The following is a 20,993-nucleotide window of genomic DNA, read 5'->3' on the forward strand; positions in this document are numbered from 1 at the left end:
CAAAGTGGTATTTTTGTATCGCACTGCTGCCTCTTTGCAAAAAAAAAAAAGAAAAAACAATCCTCAAGTGGAAAACATCTATCCCTTCTGAACTATGCCATAATATTTGGCAATTTTTGTGCAACTGATAACCCAAACTTCACAAAATCCCATTTATGACACAATTTAAGCTTCACGCTCTCCTCATTTTTACATTGCTGGGATAGTTTCCCTCGCTTTGTCTTTAACATATTTAACCTGATAATATACTGACTGGTGGATCTACATACCCAGTGCCACAAAAAGGCACACTCTCTAATAGTGCTTATCTTTGCTTCATGAAATGATCTAATGAGGATCTTGACTTGATGTGAGGCGCAATGAGGTGCAACCTATTTTGTGGTTGTCGTCCTCCTCCTCTCTCACAGGCTCTCTAACCAGTAAACATATCTGTCAGCCACCCAGCAGTTTGGCTGGTGATTTTTAGACTCTAATGGGTACGAAGAGGATTGGTCGTGTGGGTGAGAGAGATGCTGGTTTCCATAGTAACGGTGCTCTCCCGTCTGCCCTCTCTTGCTGCCACTATGGAAGCGAAGTTTTCCGCTCCTGCCGAAAGCAAAGCTATGGTAAACCTTCCCGTCTTGATTTGCCTGCCTCCCTCCCTTCTCCCCTCTCCCCCTTCACATCCATCCATCCATCCATCCATCGATCTCTCCTTTATCATCTGAATTCATGGGTTTTTATTTCTTTACTGTAGGCTCAGGCCGGTTAGACCAAAAACAGTGTAGTTTACAGTTCTAAGGTACTAAACCATGCATTTAGAAAGTTCTTCCATTGTCTAATGTCTTTTTGTTGATTTTTCTTTTTGTTAAACACTACCATAACTGTTATAGCTGTTGCTCAGTTATTACCACACATAGTTGTAATAGTTGGTGCTATGTTTCCCCTCTGGAATGGAGCCTGAAGTCAGCTGTTTATAGTACTGACTCCCAGAACTTCCCAGTATTGTGGTATATTATATTTATGTCATGAAACTAGACAGCTGTATTATCACTGCTAAGTATGAGCACATATTATTGCCGTGTATGTTTATCACTATTTGCCATTTTGTTTCCTGGAAATTAACATCGGGAGCCTAAAACGTTGATTTTTATCTTGTTAATTTGACTTTGATAGCAAGCCTGGAGTCAACTGTTTGTTGTACCTACAGATATGCTAACTCTTGCAACTTGTTTCTTGCAATATTATGATTACAATGTTTTATGCTATCAAAAAATAGTGAACTGTACAACTGTTTTATACTTGTTGCTACCTAAGATTTACCACATATTGTTGAAAAACTAAATATCCACACCTAGTGCTAATTTTATTTTATTATCTTTGAAAGAAAAATGATCTAAGAAGTTTATTTCCACAAGTAAATTAGTCCTGTTTCCAATCCAATCGAGAGCTAGACATACATACTCTGTTCCAACGGCATGTATTTCTCAGAATTATGGAACAAAAACAGATATTTACCTTTGCAACTGCATTAGCACAGCTGCTAAGATATTAGCACATGCTAGCTATTTATACTATGTCAGACATACAGCTGTTTTTAAAGCAGCATTGCAAACCTGAATGGTTGATTTTAGCTGGCTAATACTAACAGGTAGTGGACCTGCACTCAGCTGTTTATTGTACAGACAGTACATGCTAACGTCTGAAACTGATGCTAACATTTGTTTCAATAACTTTGTGTCACAGTATATCATGCTATATAATATAAGCAAACCATCTAAATTTGTTTCTAATTCTACAGTAAACCTCCATGCAGAGATTATTATGTCTGTAAGCTATTTTTAAGTAATGTGAGCCTGAAAAAGGGGTTTCAGCGTGTTGATTTGCCCCATTACTACAGACAGATGTGCTAATTATATTATCTTGTTTCTAATGTTTACTGTTTCAGAAATTGGACACTGCTCTTATTGGACATCCCAGTAATTTATTTTATAGTTTTCCCTACTAGAAAAATTTCAAAAAAAAGTGACTAAACCACTTTTTAACGGGTGTTAAAGTTTAGGGAAATTAGTACCTTTTGTCATGGTTCTCAGCTGACCGACAACTGGCAGTAACAGGTGGGGGAGGTGCATTGCCACTCTAGGCTACATCTGATGCAGGACAACCTGCAATGTACCTTGTATGTCATTAAAAGGAGTTAGCGACTCTACGCTGCCCTTATCTTTCTATCTTTTAATCATCACCTCTTGAAGTTTCAAGGCCTGGGCTTTTCTTCTCTCCTTTGTTTTCTTTAGATTTAATAAAAATTCTACTTTATTTCACATTTACATGCAGCTATATTTCTAAATTAAATAATTGAAGGGAAAGCAAGTGTAATTTTGAGTTTATTACTCATAATTCTTAAAAGGAAATACTAATTTCGGTGTCTCACCACTTCATATTTATGTCTGTTCATGGCTTCATTACACACGTTGCTTAGAATCCATTTCATTCACTCTCAGTACTCTTGAAGGATCCTGTGATTTTCACCTTTTGCCTCAGCTTGCTTGTTTCCTAAATTCTTACCTGTTTGCTATTTACTATTTCTGGTCATATTGTTTCAGACTCTGAGACGACAGAAGATGAGACCACCGAGCCTCAGATGGAAACCAAAGAAGGGCCTGGGAGGCACCAGGACAAGGCTGGAAGGAAAGGACTATCAGGTATTTAGTTGTTTTTGCTCATCCTGATGATTTTGTTCAGATCAGCACTTTTTACATCAGTTATTCGACGTTTCAGCTTCTTTTGGCTTCCACACACAAACATTTATGGCTTCAAGCAGCCACTGCTTGCGGATGTTGTTCCAGAGTGTGGCCTTTTCAAATGTAACATCTCTGAAAACATTTTTTATAGTCACATTCCTGAGGATTTACTGCACCGCCAGAGGAGAAGCCAAAAACACAAATTGTGCTTGAGTGTGGATTGATGGATTTAATGGTGGTTGTCACTGACGTCTGTTGGATGAAATCTGATATATACTAATCCCTCGTGGTGTGATGCAACAGTGTGGCACACTGCCCTAGTTTCTAACAGGGAGAAAGTACTGTGTGTGCTTGTGTTCCTAGTGTGAGGAAAATAGGGGAATAATGCAAAAAAACAATGAGAAAAAAACAATTTGAAACTAACGTTCTGCTGGTATTCTTACCTTCATCTGTCTTCATTTGTCAAAGTCTACATATTGCCAATGAAAACAGTTTCAGAGCAGGATTTATTAATTTGTGGAAGTGCAACAAACACACCCGCAATCCATTTCCAACCAGGAAATTGGATGTTTGAATAGACTGAAAGTATTGACAGACTTATTATATATCTCCCCTTTCCCTATTTGTTCCTTCTTTCATCTTATTTCTCTAGAAACAAGCAACAACAAAGGTAAAGATGATCAAATTTTGTGGAAAACATGGAGACTTTTTTTTGTCTTATGTTTTTAAAAAAATCTTGCAAAGCCGTCTTATAAACACAAACAAGATGTGTTTTCCTTCTAAAATATTGATTTAAGCAGGAGAAGTAACCTATAACAGACTTTAAACAGGGTTTCGTCCATCCATCCATCCATCCATTCTTCCCTCTATCCATCCATCCATCCCTCCGTCCGGCCGTCTGTTCTAAAGCAGTCCAGATAAAAGAAAACAGGAGGCTTCAGGTGTATTTATCCGTTAGGCTTCTCAGAAAGTGAGAACTGATGTATTTTGCTTTCTGATGTTCACGCTGAGTCAGTATCAGTTCACTCGATCGTTCAAGCAGCCTGACGTTTTATATCCCCGACCCCCGCTGCTGTTTCAGGAGCTCCTTCGTTAACCCGAGACGCTGACAGCTCTTTCTTTTTGCTGCTATCGCATTTCTGTCCCCGTTGCTCATCACTAAAGTGTCAATCATCACTTGATTTGCTACGAGGGAGCCCCTCTTTAAGTTAGCCCTTCCATTTTCTGTAGTATTTCCTATTTTTTTTAAAAGCAATCAAATGACTGTTTATATCTGAAGATGTTTCTTACTTAATAATGATCCTAGAGCTGGACGGTTGTCAGTGTCAGCTCAGAAATCAGGAGCTTTGCACTGCCACACCTCTCATTTGATTAAAATCCTTTTCGTTGTGAATATTATGAAATTAGATGCATGAAGTGCTCAAAACACGAAAATTAAAAATGGTTCATGAAACTTGTCAGCGTCCAACTCCGACAGAGACTTTAACTCTGATTATATGACTGGTTATAAAACACAAAACAATAAGGAAATTTAACAAGAGTATAATTACTGCAGCGACGGTTCTGTTGTTTTCTCATTTAATGATGGCTGTTCTTATCTCTCGCCATAATTCTGGCACATTTGGTATTTTCATTCATTTCAATTTCAGTTATTCCCATTATTCCAATTTGTAATCTCAATTTTCATCTCAAGGCACTGATAAACAGGTCCAATTCAGATTTGGTTCAGGTTCAGTCCAAATCATTTCAGCACAATACAGTGAAATTTAGTTAACTATGCAATGCGTTTAAAGTGTTTAAAAGATTTTTAATTAGGCCCAGCAATAGGTCCACCAACAGCTTTGTCAAGAAAAGAGACACAGCTAAACACAGAAGCACTGAGGAAGGAGTACTTTCTATGAAAAGGAACAAGAAACAGACCTTTTAAGACGCCTTCAGCACTTATTATGTGTTTTATAACTGGGATCATATGATCTGTGGTTTGAGACCACATTTGTTATGAATCGGTGTAAGTTAACTGGTGTCCATGATGGCTTGCTATTACTAACATTGCCATGAAGCCCTACTGTGACCTTACATGGTTTATACTGTGAACCAGAAGAAATCCTAAACATTAACCAGTAGCTCTATGCTGTTGGGGAAAAAAAAGCAAAAAGATACCCTAATCGTACATTTTCATCCAGTATGTACTCTCACTCTCTGACTCCACAGGTGATGGAGGAAGGTTGATGGACTATAACCCGGACGCTTCAGATCGCAGGGCCACCCTCCCTGGCACCTATGACCCTGTAGTGGAACGAGAGCTCCGGGCTCTGGGCTCCCGCCCTCCAGGCCCGTATTTGGACCCCACAAACCCAGCAAGGCAAGCCTTCAGCGGGGGCCCCACCGAGGGGGCGGCCCCCGTCCGTCACCTCGGTGTGGAACCTCTAATCCGAGCGTCTCATGCTAACCTGGCCCGGCCCGTGCAAGGGTCAGAGGAAAGTGTCTCTGTTGGAAGCGACTACTATGGGAGCATGTTCAGCCTCTACAGAGGAAGAACATTTTCTATGCCCTTATAGCACATGGCTTTGTATTTCCAGGATTCCACTAAAAGACTGGCCACAAATCCCAGATTGATACTTTGCACAATATTATACCCACCATAGACCCATTTGTTTCATTCATTTCATGTTCTTCCCATCATTTAATTCTGGTCACACTTTCCTTTGACTCGTTGGATTGCTTTGTGGTTTGATTTCAGTTCATCTCAGTCAAAGCTTATATCACTGTTCATATTGTAGATATTAATTAAAGCCATTAGGGAGGAGATTTTGTGCAGCATTTATGCTACTTGACTTATTTCTAACAGATTAGGGCTTTTTAAAACTGTGATTTATGCTTCTGATCCACTGCATGTTTTTTAGAGCAGATCCTCACTTTTGGATTATCTTTTTTAGGTTTGCAGTGGCATGCATGGGTTGTTGATATTAGCATGAATGTTATCACAAGTTAATGATCTTCAGACTCACAAGCTCTTTCTCCGCATGATTTTTGAGGTACTTTTTCTCACTTATTGAATGAGTTTTTGCTTTAAACTGTGAGTTTTTTTCTGGATATATGTATTTATGGTAAGCTCTTGGGAGGCCATAAATGTCTGGTGCATCATTTGCTCCTTTTTAAATCTCATATCACTATGTTTTGGTCATGACACGAGACACAGAACGCAGACAAAACACATGGAACTTCAAATAATCAAACAGACATTTATCGGCATCTTCTCTTCCACGACAAATCCTCAAAACTGTGCTTGATCTCTAACTCCACAACTCCGTTTCCCCCCAAATCCTCACTCCTGTAGGAACAAAACTGCTGAGGAATCGTGGGGGCTCTCCTCTCATGTCCCCCCACCCTCTACCCAGCCAACTTTAAGCAAAAGCCTTGATAAAGACAAAACTGAAGACCCTCAAGCATCTAAGATTTCTGGCACTTGCGATGTTATCATAACTCCGAAACTGGCCCGTGCTGGACCCAAGATCTTTGACAAGGTGCGGGCCTTTGAGGAGCGAAGGAAAAGTGTGGATCTGTCAGGAGGGGCGGCATCCGTGGACTCAGATGACAGTGGAAAGAAGACAGGAGGCCCCAGCAAAGAGGAGGGAAGAATCCTGCAGGGAGTAGCCCAAAAGAGAGCAGCATTCCAGCACCGGGCCTCCTCACTGGAGGACAAGACAACCTATTCCCAGAGGGTTCAGAGCTACCAGAACAAGTTTGCAGAGGAGCTCCAGAGGATTAAGAAACTTGTGGGGAAATCGAGCCTAAAGAAGGCATACTCGACTGAGCAGCTGTCGCAGAAGGAAAGGATAAACACAGGGAAAATAGAGCCCATTCCTCAGCATGTGGTTCGAAAGTTGGAATCCAGGGAGCGTGCTCTGGAATATGAAGGAAAAGCTGGAGGGATGGAACGGGACCATATGTCCCAGGTTCCTCCACAGATCCCAGGCGGACCTTTAGGATATCAAAGTAAGAATCCTCATGGGAATAATGTGGCACGAACGGCTAAGGGCTCATCCCGAGAAAGCTCTGGGAAAAGCTCAGTCACTATGGAAACGGCACCAGTTCCGCAGTTGCCAGGACAACCACTGGCAACGTCAACCAAAAAGGGTCTAATCAGGTTGGAGATTTTATGTATTGATAACTGTGTGTTTGTGTAATTATACAGTCCCTTGCAAAAGTATTCAACCCCCTATATTTGTTTCCACATTTTGCCAATCACAAACTTTGATTTATTTTATTGGGATTTGCAATGATAGACAATCATGAAGTAATGAGTAGTTGTGAAGTGGAGGGAAAATGACCTGACAGCTGCAGGTTTTATAGAGTAGGTCTGCACACTGATGGTTTGAACTCAGTGAGATTGGATGGAGAGGGTCTCTAAACATTAACTTAAAATCTTGCCACAGATTTTGAATTGGGTTTAGATCTGGACTTTGACTGGGCCATTCTAACACATAAATTTCCTTTGATCTAAACCATTTTATTGTAGCTCTAAATGCATGTTTGGGGGTCATCCGCCCCAGTCTAAGGTCTTCTACAGCTCCTAACAGGAAGATACACTTCCCCAACAGCATGCTACTGCCACCACGATGTTTCAATGTGGCAATAACATCTTCAGGGTTTTAGTTTTTCACCACATATAATGTTTTGCATCCGGTGTCATCTGATTTTTCCACATTTTTGGACCTGTACCGTTTAAGTCCAGTAATTTGTTCTATCTCGGCCCACTATAACACTCTTTAACACACTCAAGTACGAGTTGAAGGAGTTGAAGCTACTGCATCATTGGGGCCTGATGTGCATTCTTCTAAAGGAAATTGGTTGCACTGGGTTTTATTTAGGGGCATCAGAGTAAAGGGGGTGGGGAGCAATTGTATCCCAGTTTTTCATAAATTCTAATCAAAAACAATTTTGTGTTTGTAACGTGATAAAATGTGAAAGGTTTAAAGGGTGGGTATACTTTTGCAAGCACTGAAAAAATGTCTTCTGTTTATTTCTGAGATTTTTGTTTGTCTCTATAGTTACTGTTTTTCACATTAGTAAGTGTTATGCAATGGTTTCTTTTTGAATCCACCCAGTGAAACTCTACGAAGCTCACCAGCAGCTGACAAACACACACTTCTTCCCACTTCCTTCAAATCTTCGTCCTCCTTCAGAGATCCGGGAATAGATCCAAAAAGAGAGCTAAAATCACATCAGGGATCCCCCAGCCCAACTGGGAAGAGATCATCCCCTGTAACAGCAAAGCAACCATCATCCCAATATCCACCCAAACCCAACCGGCCGACACCAACACTCCCTCCTCCGCTTAGCCCCTTACTGAAAAAGAGGAGGGCTGAGGTGGGAAGGGTCTCTCCCGCATTGAAAGTGAACATCCCCACAATCCTGGTGGAGGACGAGCCCATGGAAGACGAAGGTCCAACAGATGAAAGCAAAGGGAACCATGAAAGCAGAAGAAGGGAAGGTCGGGTACACAAAAGCAAGAAAGGCCATTCAAGAAATCCAATGTCTTCAGGGGAAGGTAAGACTTTGTTAATGACTTAGTTTAGTATATTTCAAAATCATAACTCAATGCAGAAAATGTCCAGTGGCCGCCTTTTTAACACCAGTACCACATCCTCGGTTTTCTGCTTTCTGTGTACATCCATTTATTGACCGCTAAAAACTAAAACCTTCCCACCCACTTCAGCTTAAATCCTAAATGTTTAAAGCTTTAAATGCCAACCTTCTTACTGCTGGTTGGATGTAGCGGTGGTCCAGACATGTTAAAACAGCAAACACTGATGCAACTGGGTTTTAAAGTGCACCAGTATGTCCCAGAGAAAGATGAGACGTCAAACCACTTCAGGACAGAAGGTCCTTGCAGGTGGTGTGAAGTTACTGTTAAAGTATGTAAAGCAATAATGTGCTGACCTGAAGGGGTCATGAAAGTGATAATTATAAAAGAGGGTAAGACAAAAAATAGACTGTAAAATTTTCTCATACTTGTCTTTTGGTCTATTAAGTTACACAAATTAAGCAAAACCAGGTAGCTCTTTATGAACCACCTCTAACTCTTCCAGGGGGTTCATCTGATAACTCCTCTGCTGATGAAGAACCAGGCGAGGGCCCAAGGTTTGTTAAACCTCTCCAGGACATCACAGTACCAACTGGCTCTGAGGTCAAACTGGATTGCATCATCACTGGCAGCCCGGCGCCAACAGGTACAACAGAAACTATCTGCTGAGCTCGTGGTGTACCTGTTTAATGTTTGGATCGGGATTTGAGAAATTTCAATGTTAAAGTTGACAGTTGAACACCTATTATAAGGAGTTCCTCAGGGTTCTCTGCATATTGGAAAAATCTGGAAAAGTAAGCATAGATATGGAAAATGAATATAGTATGTGTGCATAAAATATCTGTAATTCCAGAAACATTATTCCCTATCCCATTCTTTAAAATTTGTATCTGTCCATTTGTTCATCTGTTTTTCCATCCATCCATCCATCCATCCATCCATCCATCCATCCATCCATCCATCCATCCTTCCATCCATCCATCCATCCATCCATTATGAATCTGAATCTGGAAAGGGTGGACTTTTAAAACGGCAACATGTGGGAACCCTGCCAAGTGTGATTTCTCTCTGCAAAAAGATCAGCGAGATCATGAATAATCTTAAAAATGTGTATAAACCAAGAAAATGAGCCTTGTTCATTGCACATCTCTCTTGATTCTGTCACTCTGTGCATCAATTTTTGTTCCCTTGCTTTTCCTTACTCAGTGACATGGAGGAAGAACAACGTAGAGCTGCGCAGCGATGCTTTTTATAAGGTGAAAACAGAAGGCGAGGTGCACACTCTCCTGATAAAGGAGCTCAGGCCCCATAATGCCGGATCATACTGCGTCACAGCAGCCAACACGGTGGGGATCTCGTCCTGCAGCGCCACCCTCTACATCCGGTCAGGTGAGAACAATCACACAGATTCATGCATAAGGACAACGAGGAACAGAAAAGTGAGGGTTCACCACCAGCCCTCCTCCAAACATCAGACACATAAAGGCAGTCTTGGCATTCAAAGTCCAAGAGTAAACAAAACAAATTCCTTTCAAGAAAGGATTTCTCTCACACATGTGCCATTAGTGGATGTGTATTTATGTTGTACAGTGTGTGAAAAGCTTGTACTGCTCTATGTAAGTGTTGATTCAGCCCATAAAAATGCACAGTTTTGTCATCAAATGTAAGCATGCACTGCAGTGCTGCCTGAGCCAGCAGCTCCAGGCCTCGGCTGCCATATTAGGCTACTAGAGCCTGACTTGCAGGGGTATTTTTAGCCGAGCCTCTCGTTCTCTCTGGTTATTGCTGTCTGCTTCATGTCCCTCTGTGAGATTGCCGCTGAGATCAGGGAAGATTTTCACCATCTCAGATTTCACACTTAGAGGGCTTGGAGATGGAGCAGCTTGAATATGTACAAAGTAAAAAAAGACATTTCTGGTGAGGAATATGGACCCCCCTCCCACAACACACACACATTTATTCCTGCTTCAAATGGCTAAAATAAACACAGGCACACATGATCAGAACATGGTAACTCAACATTTTGAAGCAGGTTTGCCCTTTTTTAACCTGAGGCCTTCAGAAAGAAGATCGAAGCAGTTTATGTGTCTGGTACGGGATTTAAAGAGGTTGATAGCATTGTAAAATCCCAATACAGCCCCCCCCTCTAGGACGAACATAGGTGAGAAATTGAATTAATTCCCTCCTCGGCATCTCGGCTCTACTGTGATAAACATTCCCCCTTTACCTCGTAAATGCAGTGGGGATGACCAGCAGGAGGGAGCAGGAAGGAAGGTGAAAGCCATTGTCAGGTCAGACAGATCGTCACCTCAGGAAGACAAAAGGATTTTCAATTTTGCTATCACAGCAGATAGCAAAATGCTAAAAGAAGTCTCCTGAAACGCTGAAATATCATCACAGGACCTACTGCAGCCTTCTGCTACTGTTGATATGAAAGTTAAGCCTGAGTCAAAACCAAGATCTTGATCTCACTGAGTGGCTTGAAACAGTCTGGATGCGCAGGAAACCCCTCAAACATGTCAGATAGCTGCCTGAAGCATCTTATTATTAGGGGGTAGGGTGTCCTAATATTTTCCTCAGCTAAAAAACTGTTGATATATTTTTAAAATAATTTGATAAATAATACTAATTAAATCACTTTCTATTTTAGAGATAAAATTAAAATAAATTAGACATTTATAAGTAAACATTTAAAAAAACAAGATGAGTATTTAATGAGGTGTCCTGATTTTTTTTCAGGTGTGATTTTGAAGTGACACCAAAATGATACATAGGTGCAGTTTTCAAATCTTTATCTGCTAAAAATGTTGAAAACTACATATTCAGTGCCCTTCACTTTGATAACCCCAAAATGAAATCCAGTGCGTCCAAAAGTCTGCTCATTGTTAAGAGTTCATCTGTGTCTATATATATATGAATATAGCTTGTCCTCAGAGGTGGTGGTGGCAGCATCATGCTGTGGGGATGCTTTTCTTCAGCACTGACTGGGAGGCTGCAGTTGATGGGAAGATGAATGGAACTAAAAAAATAGCAATCCTGGAAGAAAACCTGTTAGGGGCGGCAGAGGATTTGAGACTGGGGTGAAGGTTCACCTTCCAGCAGAACAACGACCCTAAACAAACAGCTAGAGCTATAGTGGACTGGTTTCCCTCTAAACATACTAATGTGTTAAAATAGTCTAGTCAAAGTCCAGACTCAAATCAAACTGGAAATCTTGAACTGAAAGAGGACAAAAAATGGAAAAATCTATAAACTGTAAAATATTTTACATTTTCATCTACTATGCCCTGACTGCAGGCGGTTAGATAACATCGGCATGACAGTGCTTGGAAGCAAAGGACAGAACAGATTATGAATGTGTAAAGGGATTTTTTTCTTCAGTTCAGACTGTTCGGTAGTTATACAAGAGTTGGCAGGTTTGCATGAATACTTGTGGGATTAACTCCCCGGTGCACGGACGCCTCTCAGAGATCTGGGTCAAGGTAGATTGTTTTATTTTTCCTGTTTAATGTCAAGAATTTTACAGAATACCCACCTACAGCATTCAGAACTATCTGACATGAGGGTATTTGAGAATCTAGAACCTCCTTTTATACGTTCTTTCATGTTTAGGTTTGAATTTGTTTCTTGTTTAGGTTGATTCTGTTCTCTTCATCAGAAGGAGGACATGTCTTATTTTGCTTCTGTCATAATCCTATCTGCCCCTTTTCTGAAATGCATCTTGAAAGATAGACATGAGGCTGAAACGGAAATAGAAAATGTTTAGTCTCCAGGGAATCATTTTTGACAGGAGCAAACCCCAAAAGGAAGGAGCTCAGAAGCACTTTTTCTCTTCTGGAAACAATGGGACTAAAGTTAATGATTAGGTCAGGGATTAAGGGATTTATTCATTATGTGTTCAATTACATTTCAGAGAGGTCCTGCCACTCTGTGTGCACACATCAGTGGGATGTACATGTTCCTCATCTTTAAGTCACTGACAGAGTGCTCTCATTGGAAAACTTAATAAAATACCTTTGTGCTCAAGAAGATTAGCTGTTAATCTCACCATTTACCATGTCTTAACTGTCTGCAATGAAACCAAAGCCAAATGTAACTTTCTCTAAATGTTTTCATTGCATTTGCATGTGATTATATTATAATTATGTTTATTGCACTTATCTATTGCTGGACATATTATCCAGAACCCAGCCACATGCAGTGTGGGGAATCAGCTGCATCCGTGGAAGTCAGCAGTCCAGTCCAGTCAGACGAGGAGTATCTTAGCCCTCAGGAAGAGAAGATGGAGGTTGGAGACTCACCATCCTTGCATAAAGATGTCTCCTTTCATGAACCTCTCTCATTTCAGGTAAGACTTTGCATGAAACTAAATTAACTCAATTGTTTGTAATTTCATTACATCCCAGATATACTATATGGCAAAAAGTAATGGGAAACCTCTTGAGATTAGCTGAAGTTTGTAGAGAGCTACATGGAATGGGTTCTTATTACCAAGCAGCGGCAACCAAGCCTTACGTCTCCAACTCCAATGCAAAGCGTCAAATCCAGTGGTGTTAAGGATGTCTCTGGACTTAAGAGTAGTAGAGATGTGTTTCTGGAGGAATCGTGTCGCTCTGTCTGGCAATTCAATGAATCCGTTTGGGTTTATCAGTTGTCAGGAGAACAATACTTGCCTGACTGCATTGTGTCAAATTAGATTATTCAAAACACTAATAGATTAAAACACAAATAATATACGCCTAATAGCAATTTGGGATTTTAATGGTTTGTAAGGCTCTTTTGAAAGAGATCCTTGACAGAGGGTGGGGAAAGTCCAATAACATTTATAACCCCCCTGGACCTGCCTAATTTAGATTTTCAATTTAAAGGTCTCATAAAGTAACCAGTCTTAAAACACTAGATTAAGAATAAAAGTCCTCGATTACGTGTCAAGAGCAGCAACTCGTTTTGCTTAAAATCACACATAAAAACCGTTTTAAACCCACCAATTCAATTCAGTTTATTTATATAACGCCAATTCACAACACATGTTGTCTCAAGGCACTTCACAAAAGTCAGGTACATACATTCCAATTAATCCTAACCATTGAACAGTGCAGTCAGGTTCAGTTATTTATTCAAATTGGATAAAAGGTGTTTCTGTCTAAGGAAACCCAGCAGGTTGCATCCAGTCAGTGACTTGTAGCAGTCACTCCTCCTGGATGAGCATGTAGAGACAGTGGACAGTCACTGGCGTTGACTTTGCAGCAATCCTTCATACTGAGCATGCATGTAGCGACAGTAGAGAGGAAAAAACTCCCTTTTAACAGGAAGAAACCTCCAGCAGAACCAGGCTCAGTGTGAGCGGCCATCTGCCACGACCGACTGGGGGTTTGAGAGAACAGAGCAGAGACACAAAAAGAACACAGAAGCATTGATCCAGGAGTACTTTCTATGGGAAGAAAAAATAAATGTTGATGGATGGAGCTCCTTTAGTCGTTTAATCTAGAAAGAAAGAACAGATAAACCCTGAGCCAGTTTTCAAGGTTAGAGTCTGAAAGAGAGCACATAGAGTTAGTCACAGTAAAAGCTCAGTCAATTGCCATGTCTAGGAGAGAGAAAGGGTTAAATACTGAAAGACAGGGCTATGTGGATCATCGGTAGAGGATGAGCATTAAGTTGTTGCCAGCAGAAGCTCGGACAATGCCCCCCTCCAGAAAGGTGTCACAGGTAGACATAGAGTCAGGCCAGGTCTAGATTCTTGGAAGAGAAAAGAAAGAGAACATAAAGTCAGAAGCTGAAATAACAGCAAATAATGCAAAACTGGAGAGTAGTGTGAGAATGTAGCGAAGAGGGCGAAAGTTGTCATTATGTCCTCCAGCAACCTAAGCCTATAGCAGCATAACTACAGAGATAGCTCAGGATAACCTAAGCCACTCTAACTATAAGCTTTATCAAAAAGGAAAGTTTTAAGCCTAGCCTTAAAAGTAGACAGGGTGTCTGCCTCACAGACTAAAACTGGGAGCTGGTTCCACATGAGAGGAGCCTGATAACTAAAGAATCTGCCTCCCATTCTACTTCTAGAGACTCTAGGAACCACCAGTAAACCTGCAGTCTGAGAACAAAGTGCTCTGTTAGGAACGTATGGAACAATCAGATCTCTGATGTATGATGGAGCTAGATCATTAAGGGCTTTATATGTGAGGAGGATAATTTTTTATTCTATTCTGAATTTAACAGGGAGCCAATGAAGGGAAGCTAAAGTAGGAGACATATGATCTCTCTTTTTAAGGTTCATCAAAACTCTTGCTGCAGCATTTTAAATCAGCTGAAGGCTTTTAACTGCATTTTGTGGACATCCCAATAGTAAAGAATTACAATAGTCCAGCCTTGAAGTAACAAATGCATGGACTAGTTTTTCAGCGTCACTCCTGATAGGATATTTCTAATTTTGGCAATGTTCCGGAGGTGAAAGAAGGAAATCCTAGAAACCTGTTTAATATGGGATTTAAATGACATGTCCTGGTCAAAAATAACACCAAGGTTATTTACTTTATTACCAGAGGTCAATTTGATGCCATCCAGCCTAAGTGATCGACTAAGCAGTTTCTTTTTTAAAGATTCCGGTCCAAAGACAACAACTTCTGTCTTGTCTGAATTTAGAAGCACAACATTTAAAGTCATCCAAGTTTTTTTGTCTTCAAGACATGCTTGTAGTCTATCTAATTGGTTGGGCTCATCAGGATTCATGGATAAGTAAAGCTGCATGTCATCAGCGTAACAGTGAAAATTTATCCTATACTGCCTGATAATTGTACCTATTGGAAGCAAATATATAGTAAAGAGAATTGGCCCAAGTACTGAACCGTGTGGTACTCCACAATTAACCCTGGAGTTTAAAGATGATTTATCATTTACATGAACTACCTGAAATCTTTCAGACAAATAACATTTAAACCAGCCTTGTGCTATTTCCCTGATCAATACAGCAAATTCCAGCCTTTCTAAGAGAATATTGTGATCGACTGTATCAAATGCAGCACTGAGATCTAACAGAACAAGTACAGACACAAGTCCATTATCTGAGGCCATAAGAATATCCTTAGTTACTTTTAGCAGAGCTGTTTCGGTGCTATGATGAGCTCTGAAGCCTGACTGAAACTCTTCAAACAGGTTATTGCTGTGTAAATGCTCACACATTTGATTAGCAACTATTTTCTCAAGAATTTTAGATAAGAATGGAAGATTGGATACAGGTCTGTCATTTTTTAAGTCATCTCGATCAAGCAAAGGTTTCTTAAGTAAAGGTTTAATTACAGCTACCTTAAAAGCTTGTTGTACATATCCATTTACTAATGATAGATTAATCATATCTAAAATGGGGCTGGTAATCAGAGGGAACACTTCCTTAAATAATTTGGTTGGGATTGGGTCTAACATACAAGTTGAAGGTTTAGATGTAGCTAATATTTCTGATAACTCAGGAAGCTCCACAGGATCAAAACAGTCCAAACACAGATCAGTTTCTACAGTTACTTCCAATTTTGTCTCACTTGCTGAGGATGAAGTAATCATCTTCGGGAGTATGTCAAAGATTTTATTTTTAATAGAATCAATTTTATTTAAGAAGAATCCCATAAAGTAATGACTGCTAAGAGCTAAGGGAATGGAAGGCTCAACAGAGCTATGACTCTGTGTAAGTTTAGCAACTATACTAAAGAGAAACCTAGGATAATTCTTGTTCTCTTCTATTAATGATGAGAAATAAGCTGTTCTGGCTTGGCAAAGTGTCTTATTATACAACAGTAGGCTATTTTTCCAGATTAAGTAGGAATCCTCTAGGTGTGTAGAGCGCCATTTTCTCTCCAATTTTCTAACAATGTGCTTTAAACTATGCAGCTCTGAATTAAACCAAGGAGCTAGCCTCCTATGAATAATTACCTTCTTTTTCAAGGGGGCTGCATTGTCTAATGCACCACGCAATGATGAAGTAACACTATAAACAAAAGAATCAATTTGTGAAGGGGCAGAAACAAAATTATTGCCCTCCACTGTGTTTTTCTGTGATAATGAGGAAATTAAAAGTGGAATAGATTCTTTAAAGGTTGTTACAGCATTTTCTGATAATGATCTACTATAATGAAATTTTCTTTCAGTTGTGGAGTACCCGGTCAAATTAAACTCAAAGGTTACTAAAAAATGGTCAGACAGGGCAGGGTTATGAGAAAATATTATGTCTTTACACTCATTACCATATGTCAACATAAGGTCCAGAGAATGAAGACAAAGGTGGGTATGTTTGTTAATGTTTTGAGCAAAGCCAATTGAGTCTAAGATAGCTTTAAAGGCTATATTTGGACTATCACTTTCAGTGTCAACATGAATGTTAAAATCCCCCACTATAATAACCTTATCTGTATTTAACAGTAAATCAGATAAAAGGTCTGAAAACTGATCTAAACATTTAGAGTAAGGGCCTGGTGGACGGTAAAAAACAACAAACAGAAGTAGTTTTATTGCTTTGCAATTTGGATGAGGAAAACTAAGGATTAAATATTCAAAAGAGTTGTAGCTATTGATTGGTCTGGGACTAATCAATAAATCGGACTGAAAAATGGTTGCTACTCCTCCTCCTTGCCCAGTATTTCAAGGAATGTGAAAATTCCAATAATTAGTTGGAGTTGACTCATTTATAGTACCATAATCCTCTTGCTGCAGCCAGGTTTCTGTCAGGCAAAATAAATCAAGCTGAATGTCACAAATCAGGTCACGAACTAGCAGTGTTTGAAGAGAGAGATCTTATGTTCAGTAGGCCACATTTAATTGTTTTATTTTTCTTTTCAGTCTGAGTTGTGTTTATTTTTATGAGATTTTCATGATTTCCTCCATTTACATTATTTTTTAATTTATTCAATTTTGGCCGTGGGCAAGACACTGTCTTAATAGGGTAATGGGTGGGTAGCAGTACAGACACTGCAGAGAGGAGTGTTAAACTACGACACTGCTTCCTGGACTGAACCCTGGGTTGTCAGAGTTTTGGAGAACTAATAAATTCTGGCAGATTCCTAGAAAGAAGAGCTGCTCCATCCAAAGTGGGATGGATGCCGTCTCTCCGGATCAGACCAGGTTTTCCCCAGCAATATGTTTTCTCCAAAATTCCACTGGAACCTATTAAAATAGCCTGCTGCTGCAAAAACGTACCAGGACACACCTGCAACTATTGTACACGCACGTAGCTGTTGACCTTTTTATTGGTTTATTGAGCTTTAAGAAGACTGTTTTTAGTAACAGTTGTTCAAAACCAATCCATCCATCTTCTACACCCGCCTGTCCTTAAAGCATCTTGGGGGGGCTGGTGTCTATCTCCAGGGGTCATTGTGGGGCAGGGCACATCCTGCACAGATCACCAGTCCATCACATGGCAACACACAGAACAAACAACCATGCATGCACACACTCATACCTAATGTTATCAGTGTACCTAATAGTCATGGTTCTGGACTGTGTGAGGTAGCCAGAGTACCCAGAGACAACCCACGCTTGCATGAGGAGAACATGCAAACTCCATGGTGAAAGAGTCGAACCCAGGACCTTCTTGCTGCAAGGCAGCAGTGCTACCAATAGCACTGCCGTGTGGCCTCACGATGAACAAACAAAAAGTGATTTACACAATTCTTTTGCATTTGTGTCCTTAAATTCTGGGATGGAGTGATTCTTAACCATGTTTTTATTCTTTACAGGTGGCACCCTGTGACCAGGCAGTAACTGAGAGTCAAGATGTTGTTATTTCAGCAAAAATCAGAGGGCATCCCAAACCCACGGTGTTATGGTGAGACCTCTGCTTTCTTTTTCTGTTTCATTTCAAGAGACACCTGAAGGTTTGATTCTAAACAAGTCCACTGTCATGTCATAACTCCTCAAAACACAGCAACACAAATGATTGTGACAGCCACTTTATGTTGACCCAGGTTAAAGGACAGAGCGGCGGTGAAGACAGGAGGGCGCTTTGTTGTGCGAGAGATGGAAGATGGCACCTGTGAAATGAGAATCAGCTCTGCTCAAAGGTCAGATGCAGGACTTTATGTTTGTGAGATCAACAACGAGTGTGGAATGAAGAAGGTGGAGTGCAGAGTAGAGGTCAGAGGTGAGCAATAAAGCACTTGGTTATTATTAGGTTTCGTTTATGTTTTCCTCTTACGGCTACTTGTTCTCATTCTTTAATGAGCAGCAGTAGCAGGGATAGAGCTCAGAATCACCAGAGCAGTTGAAGACATGGCAGTGAAAGCTGGGGAGTCGGCAATATTTGAGTGCCACATCACTGGGCCACAAGATGTGGAGGTTGACTGGCTGTCTAACGGAAAGCTCATCCAGCCTGCACTGCTCAACTGCAAGATGCATTTTGATGGAAAGAGGTGAGTTAAAATTTGATGGGGACTTTTGCATCTTTCTTAAAAACTGTAAATATTGGTAATTTTTCAACAAAGTAGTAAAGGAAAGTGAGGAATGCCTGTATTGTCTGTAGACCAAAGCAATGTTAGAAACTACTGGGGGCTAAACAGATCCAACTGAATCCTGTGATTCATTATCTCGCAGATTGAATTTATTGGGCTTAATTGATAAATATAGATGAGCATCATCAGCTACATGATTTTATATATATTGTTTATATATATATATATATATATATATATATATATATATATATATATATATATATTTTATTGCATTTAACATTTACTTACCATAATCTGATTGTGTCAAGATGAAATCATCAAGGTCATCAGCGGTGGGTTCTATGACAAAAGAAACAAATATATATATATATATATATATATATATATATATATATATATATATATATAAACAATATATATAAACAAAATTTGAGAACATTCACATGCATTTAATGATACTTACTTACTTACTTACGTTTTAAGATGTCATTGTGCTTTTGTGAATTATCAGAAGAAGAAGCCACAATTTCCGGGTTTCCTGAAATATTTACCGACATTTTTTCTTGTCAGTACTGGTATTTTTCAATGTAACAAGTGTTATGGTTCAAAGACATTCAGCATTTGAAGACCCTGACACTGAGGTTAACCAATGAAACAGAGCCCCAACATTTACACACAGTATTTATACCAGAACATGACAGTGTTATCTCAACTGCAAAGACTATGTTTTTAAGACCAAAACCCTTCTTGAGTTCAAAGGTGATATGTTATCTAAGAAACAGACGTAACTGCCCCTTCCTGACATCGCCCCTAACAGTTGTAACCCCTGTAACTCTAAGATGAAAAAGTAAAATGTTTTTTAGAAAAGCTACAGGTAACTAAAATTATCATTCCTTTTTTTTTTCCTAAAATGGAGTCTCTCATGATTCAAAAACAAACACATCATTGCTAGAGTCAATTTGTAACTTGGAAACAGTATACTGAAGTTCTTTTTTTTTTCTGTTAATCTCATATTCGTCTTACCTATTTCAGCTGCTTTTCCAGTATGTTGACGCAGAAGCTGAAGGTTTTTCTCGTTCCATCGATGTAGTGAAGCACACATTTTTTTTTTTATTTACTTTTTTTTAGGTCTTTTCTATTTTGAATGGATTTAGACTGGCTCATATATTCAACAAATAGGTCCTGCTGTAAAGCAAAATGAACTTACAATTCTGTCAGGTTACACAGTTCCTTTATTAGGATTTCATGTGATAGGTCAACATTAAGTTGATTATACCTTTAAAAATATAAAAGGATGCATGTCTTTTTTTTTGTTTTGTTTTTTAGATGTATTAACGCCTGAAAAAACATACAGATTATTAATAACACCCTTAAACACACCCCTGTGTGTTTTAATTGGCTCATTTAAGGCCTTCCCTGTAACACCCTTAAACACACCCCTGTGTTTTAATTGACTCATTTAAGGTATTGCCCCTAATGACGACAACCAATCAGCATCCACTGTTACGCCCCTTGGACACACCCCCCTGCCCACATGGCAACCACATGGCGCCCACATGGCCCCACCGGAAGTCCCGCCCTCACCGGAAGTCCCGCCCACCTGTCAAAATGTTTGATGAAAGGGTGCACTTAAATTCTCTTCCATTGTTGTGCATGTTCTTAATTTCACAGTAAAGGTCATTCACTATGATGAAAAGCCTCCCAAACTGATATCTCCGACAGGCAGAATCAATGGTGTGTCAGATGCCAAACATTTTAAGATCTTCCTTTCCCCAATTTATTTATTTTCAATAGGTGCCGTCTAATGCTCAATTCAGTGCATGAGGATGACAGTGGGACATATACTTGCAAACTGAGCACTGCCAAAGGTGAATCACAAACACTGCTGTCTGTGCTTTTAAGAAATGAAGAGGTTAAAGTACTAGTTTTAGAAAAAGACATTTACCAATGCACGTGCTTGATTCCAGAGGAGCTGACCTCAAGTGCAAACCTGAGGGTGACTCCATCAAGAGAGCCTTTGTTTACTCGTAAACTGGACATCTTGGAAGTCATCGAAGGACGCACCGCACGCTTTGACTGTAAGGTGAGCGGATCACCTGCTCCGCGAGTCACATGGATGCACTTTGGTAAGCAGCTTCAGAGAGGTTGTGCGTGTTGGAATCTAGAGATCCAAAACACCAAATAAAAAAATAAAAATAAAAAAACATAGACTTACTCCTCAAAAAATGCCTTTTTTTAATGTTCTATTTTCAA

At 39.8% G+C, this 20,993-nt stretch overlaps 1 protein-coding gene across 1 annotated transcript in view; it reads left to right on the forward strand.

Annotated features, from left to right (window-relative positions):
- spega (striated muscle enriched protein kinase a) overlaps window positions 1–20,993 on the forward strand; it is a 71,172-nt gene that overhangs the window by 21,737 nt on the left and 28,442 nt on the right. Inside the window, exons 5-17 of the mRNA XM_047354734.1 lie at window positions 576–605; window positions 2,583–2,681; window positions 4,932–5,277; window positions 6,019–6,867; window positions 7,829–8,271; window positions 8,813–8,953; window positions 9,514–9,696; window positions 12,492–12,655; window positions 18,027–18,115; window positions 18,255–18,430; window positions 18,515–18,698; window positions 20,535–20,608; window positions 20,708–20,866. Of these exons, the coding sequence (XP_047210690.1) occupies window positions 576–605; window positions 2,583–2,681; window positions 4,932–5,277; window positions 6,019–6,867; window positions 7,829–8,271; window positions 8,813–8,953; window positions 9,514–9,696; window positions 12,492–12,655; window positions 18,027–18,115; window positions 18,255–18,430; window positions 18,515–18,698; window positions 20,535–20,608; window positions 20,708–20,866 (2,937 nt within the window). The remainder of the gene's footprint in view (window positions 1–575; window positions 606–2,582; window positions 2,682–4,931; window positions 5,278–6,018; window positions 6,868–7,828; window positions 8,272–8,812; window positions 8,954–9,513; window positions 9,697–12,491; window positions 12,656–18,026; window positions 18,116–18,254; window positions 18,431–18,514; window positions 18,699–20,534; window positions 20,609–20,707; window positions 20,867–20,993) is intronic.

The sequence above is a fragment of the Girardinichthys multiradiatus genome, chromosome 24 (genome assembly GCF_021462225.1).
Source record: "Girardinichthys multiradiatus isolate DD_20200921_A chromosome 24, DD_fGirMul_XY1, whole genome shotgun sequence".
In the NCBI taxonomy this organism is placed as follows: domain Eukaryota; kingdom Metazoa; phylum Chordata; class Actinopteri; order Cyprinodontiformes; family Goodeidae; genus Girardinichthys; species Girardinichthys multiradiatus.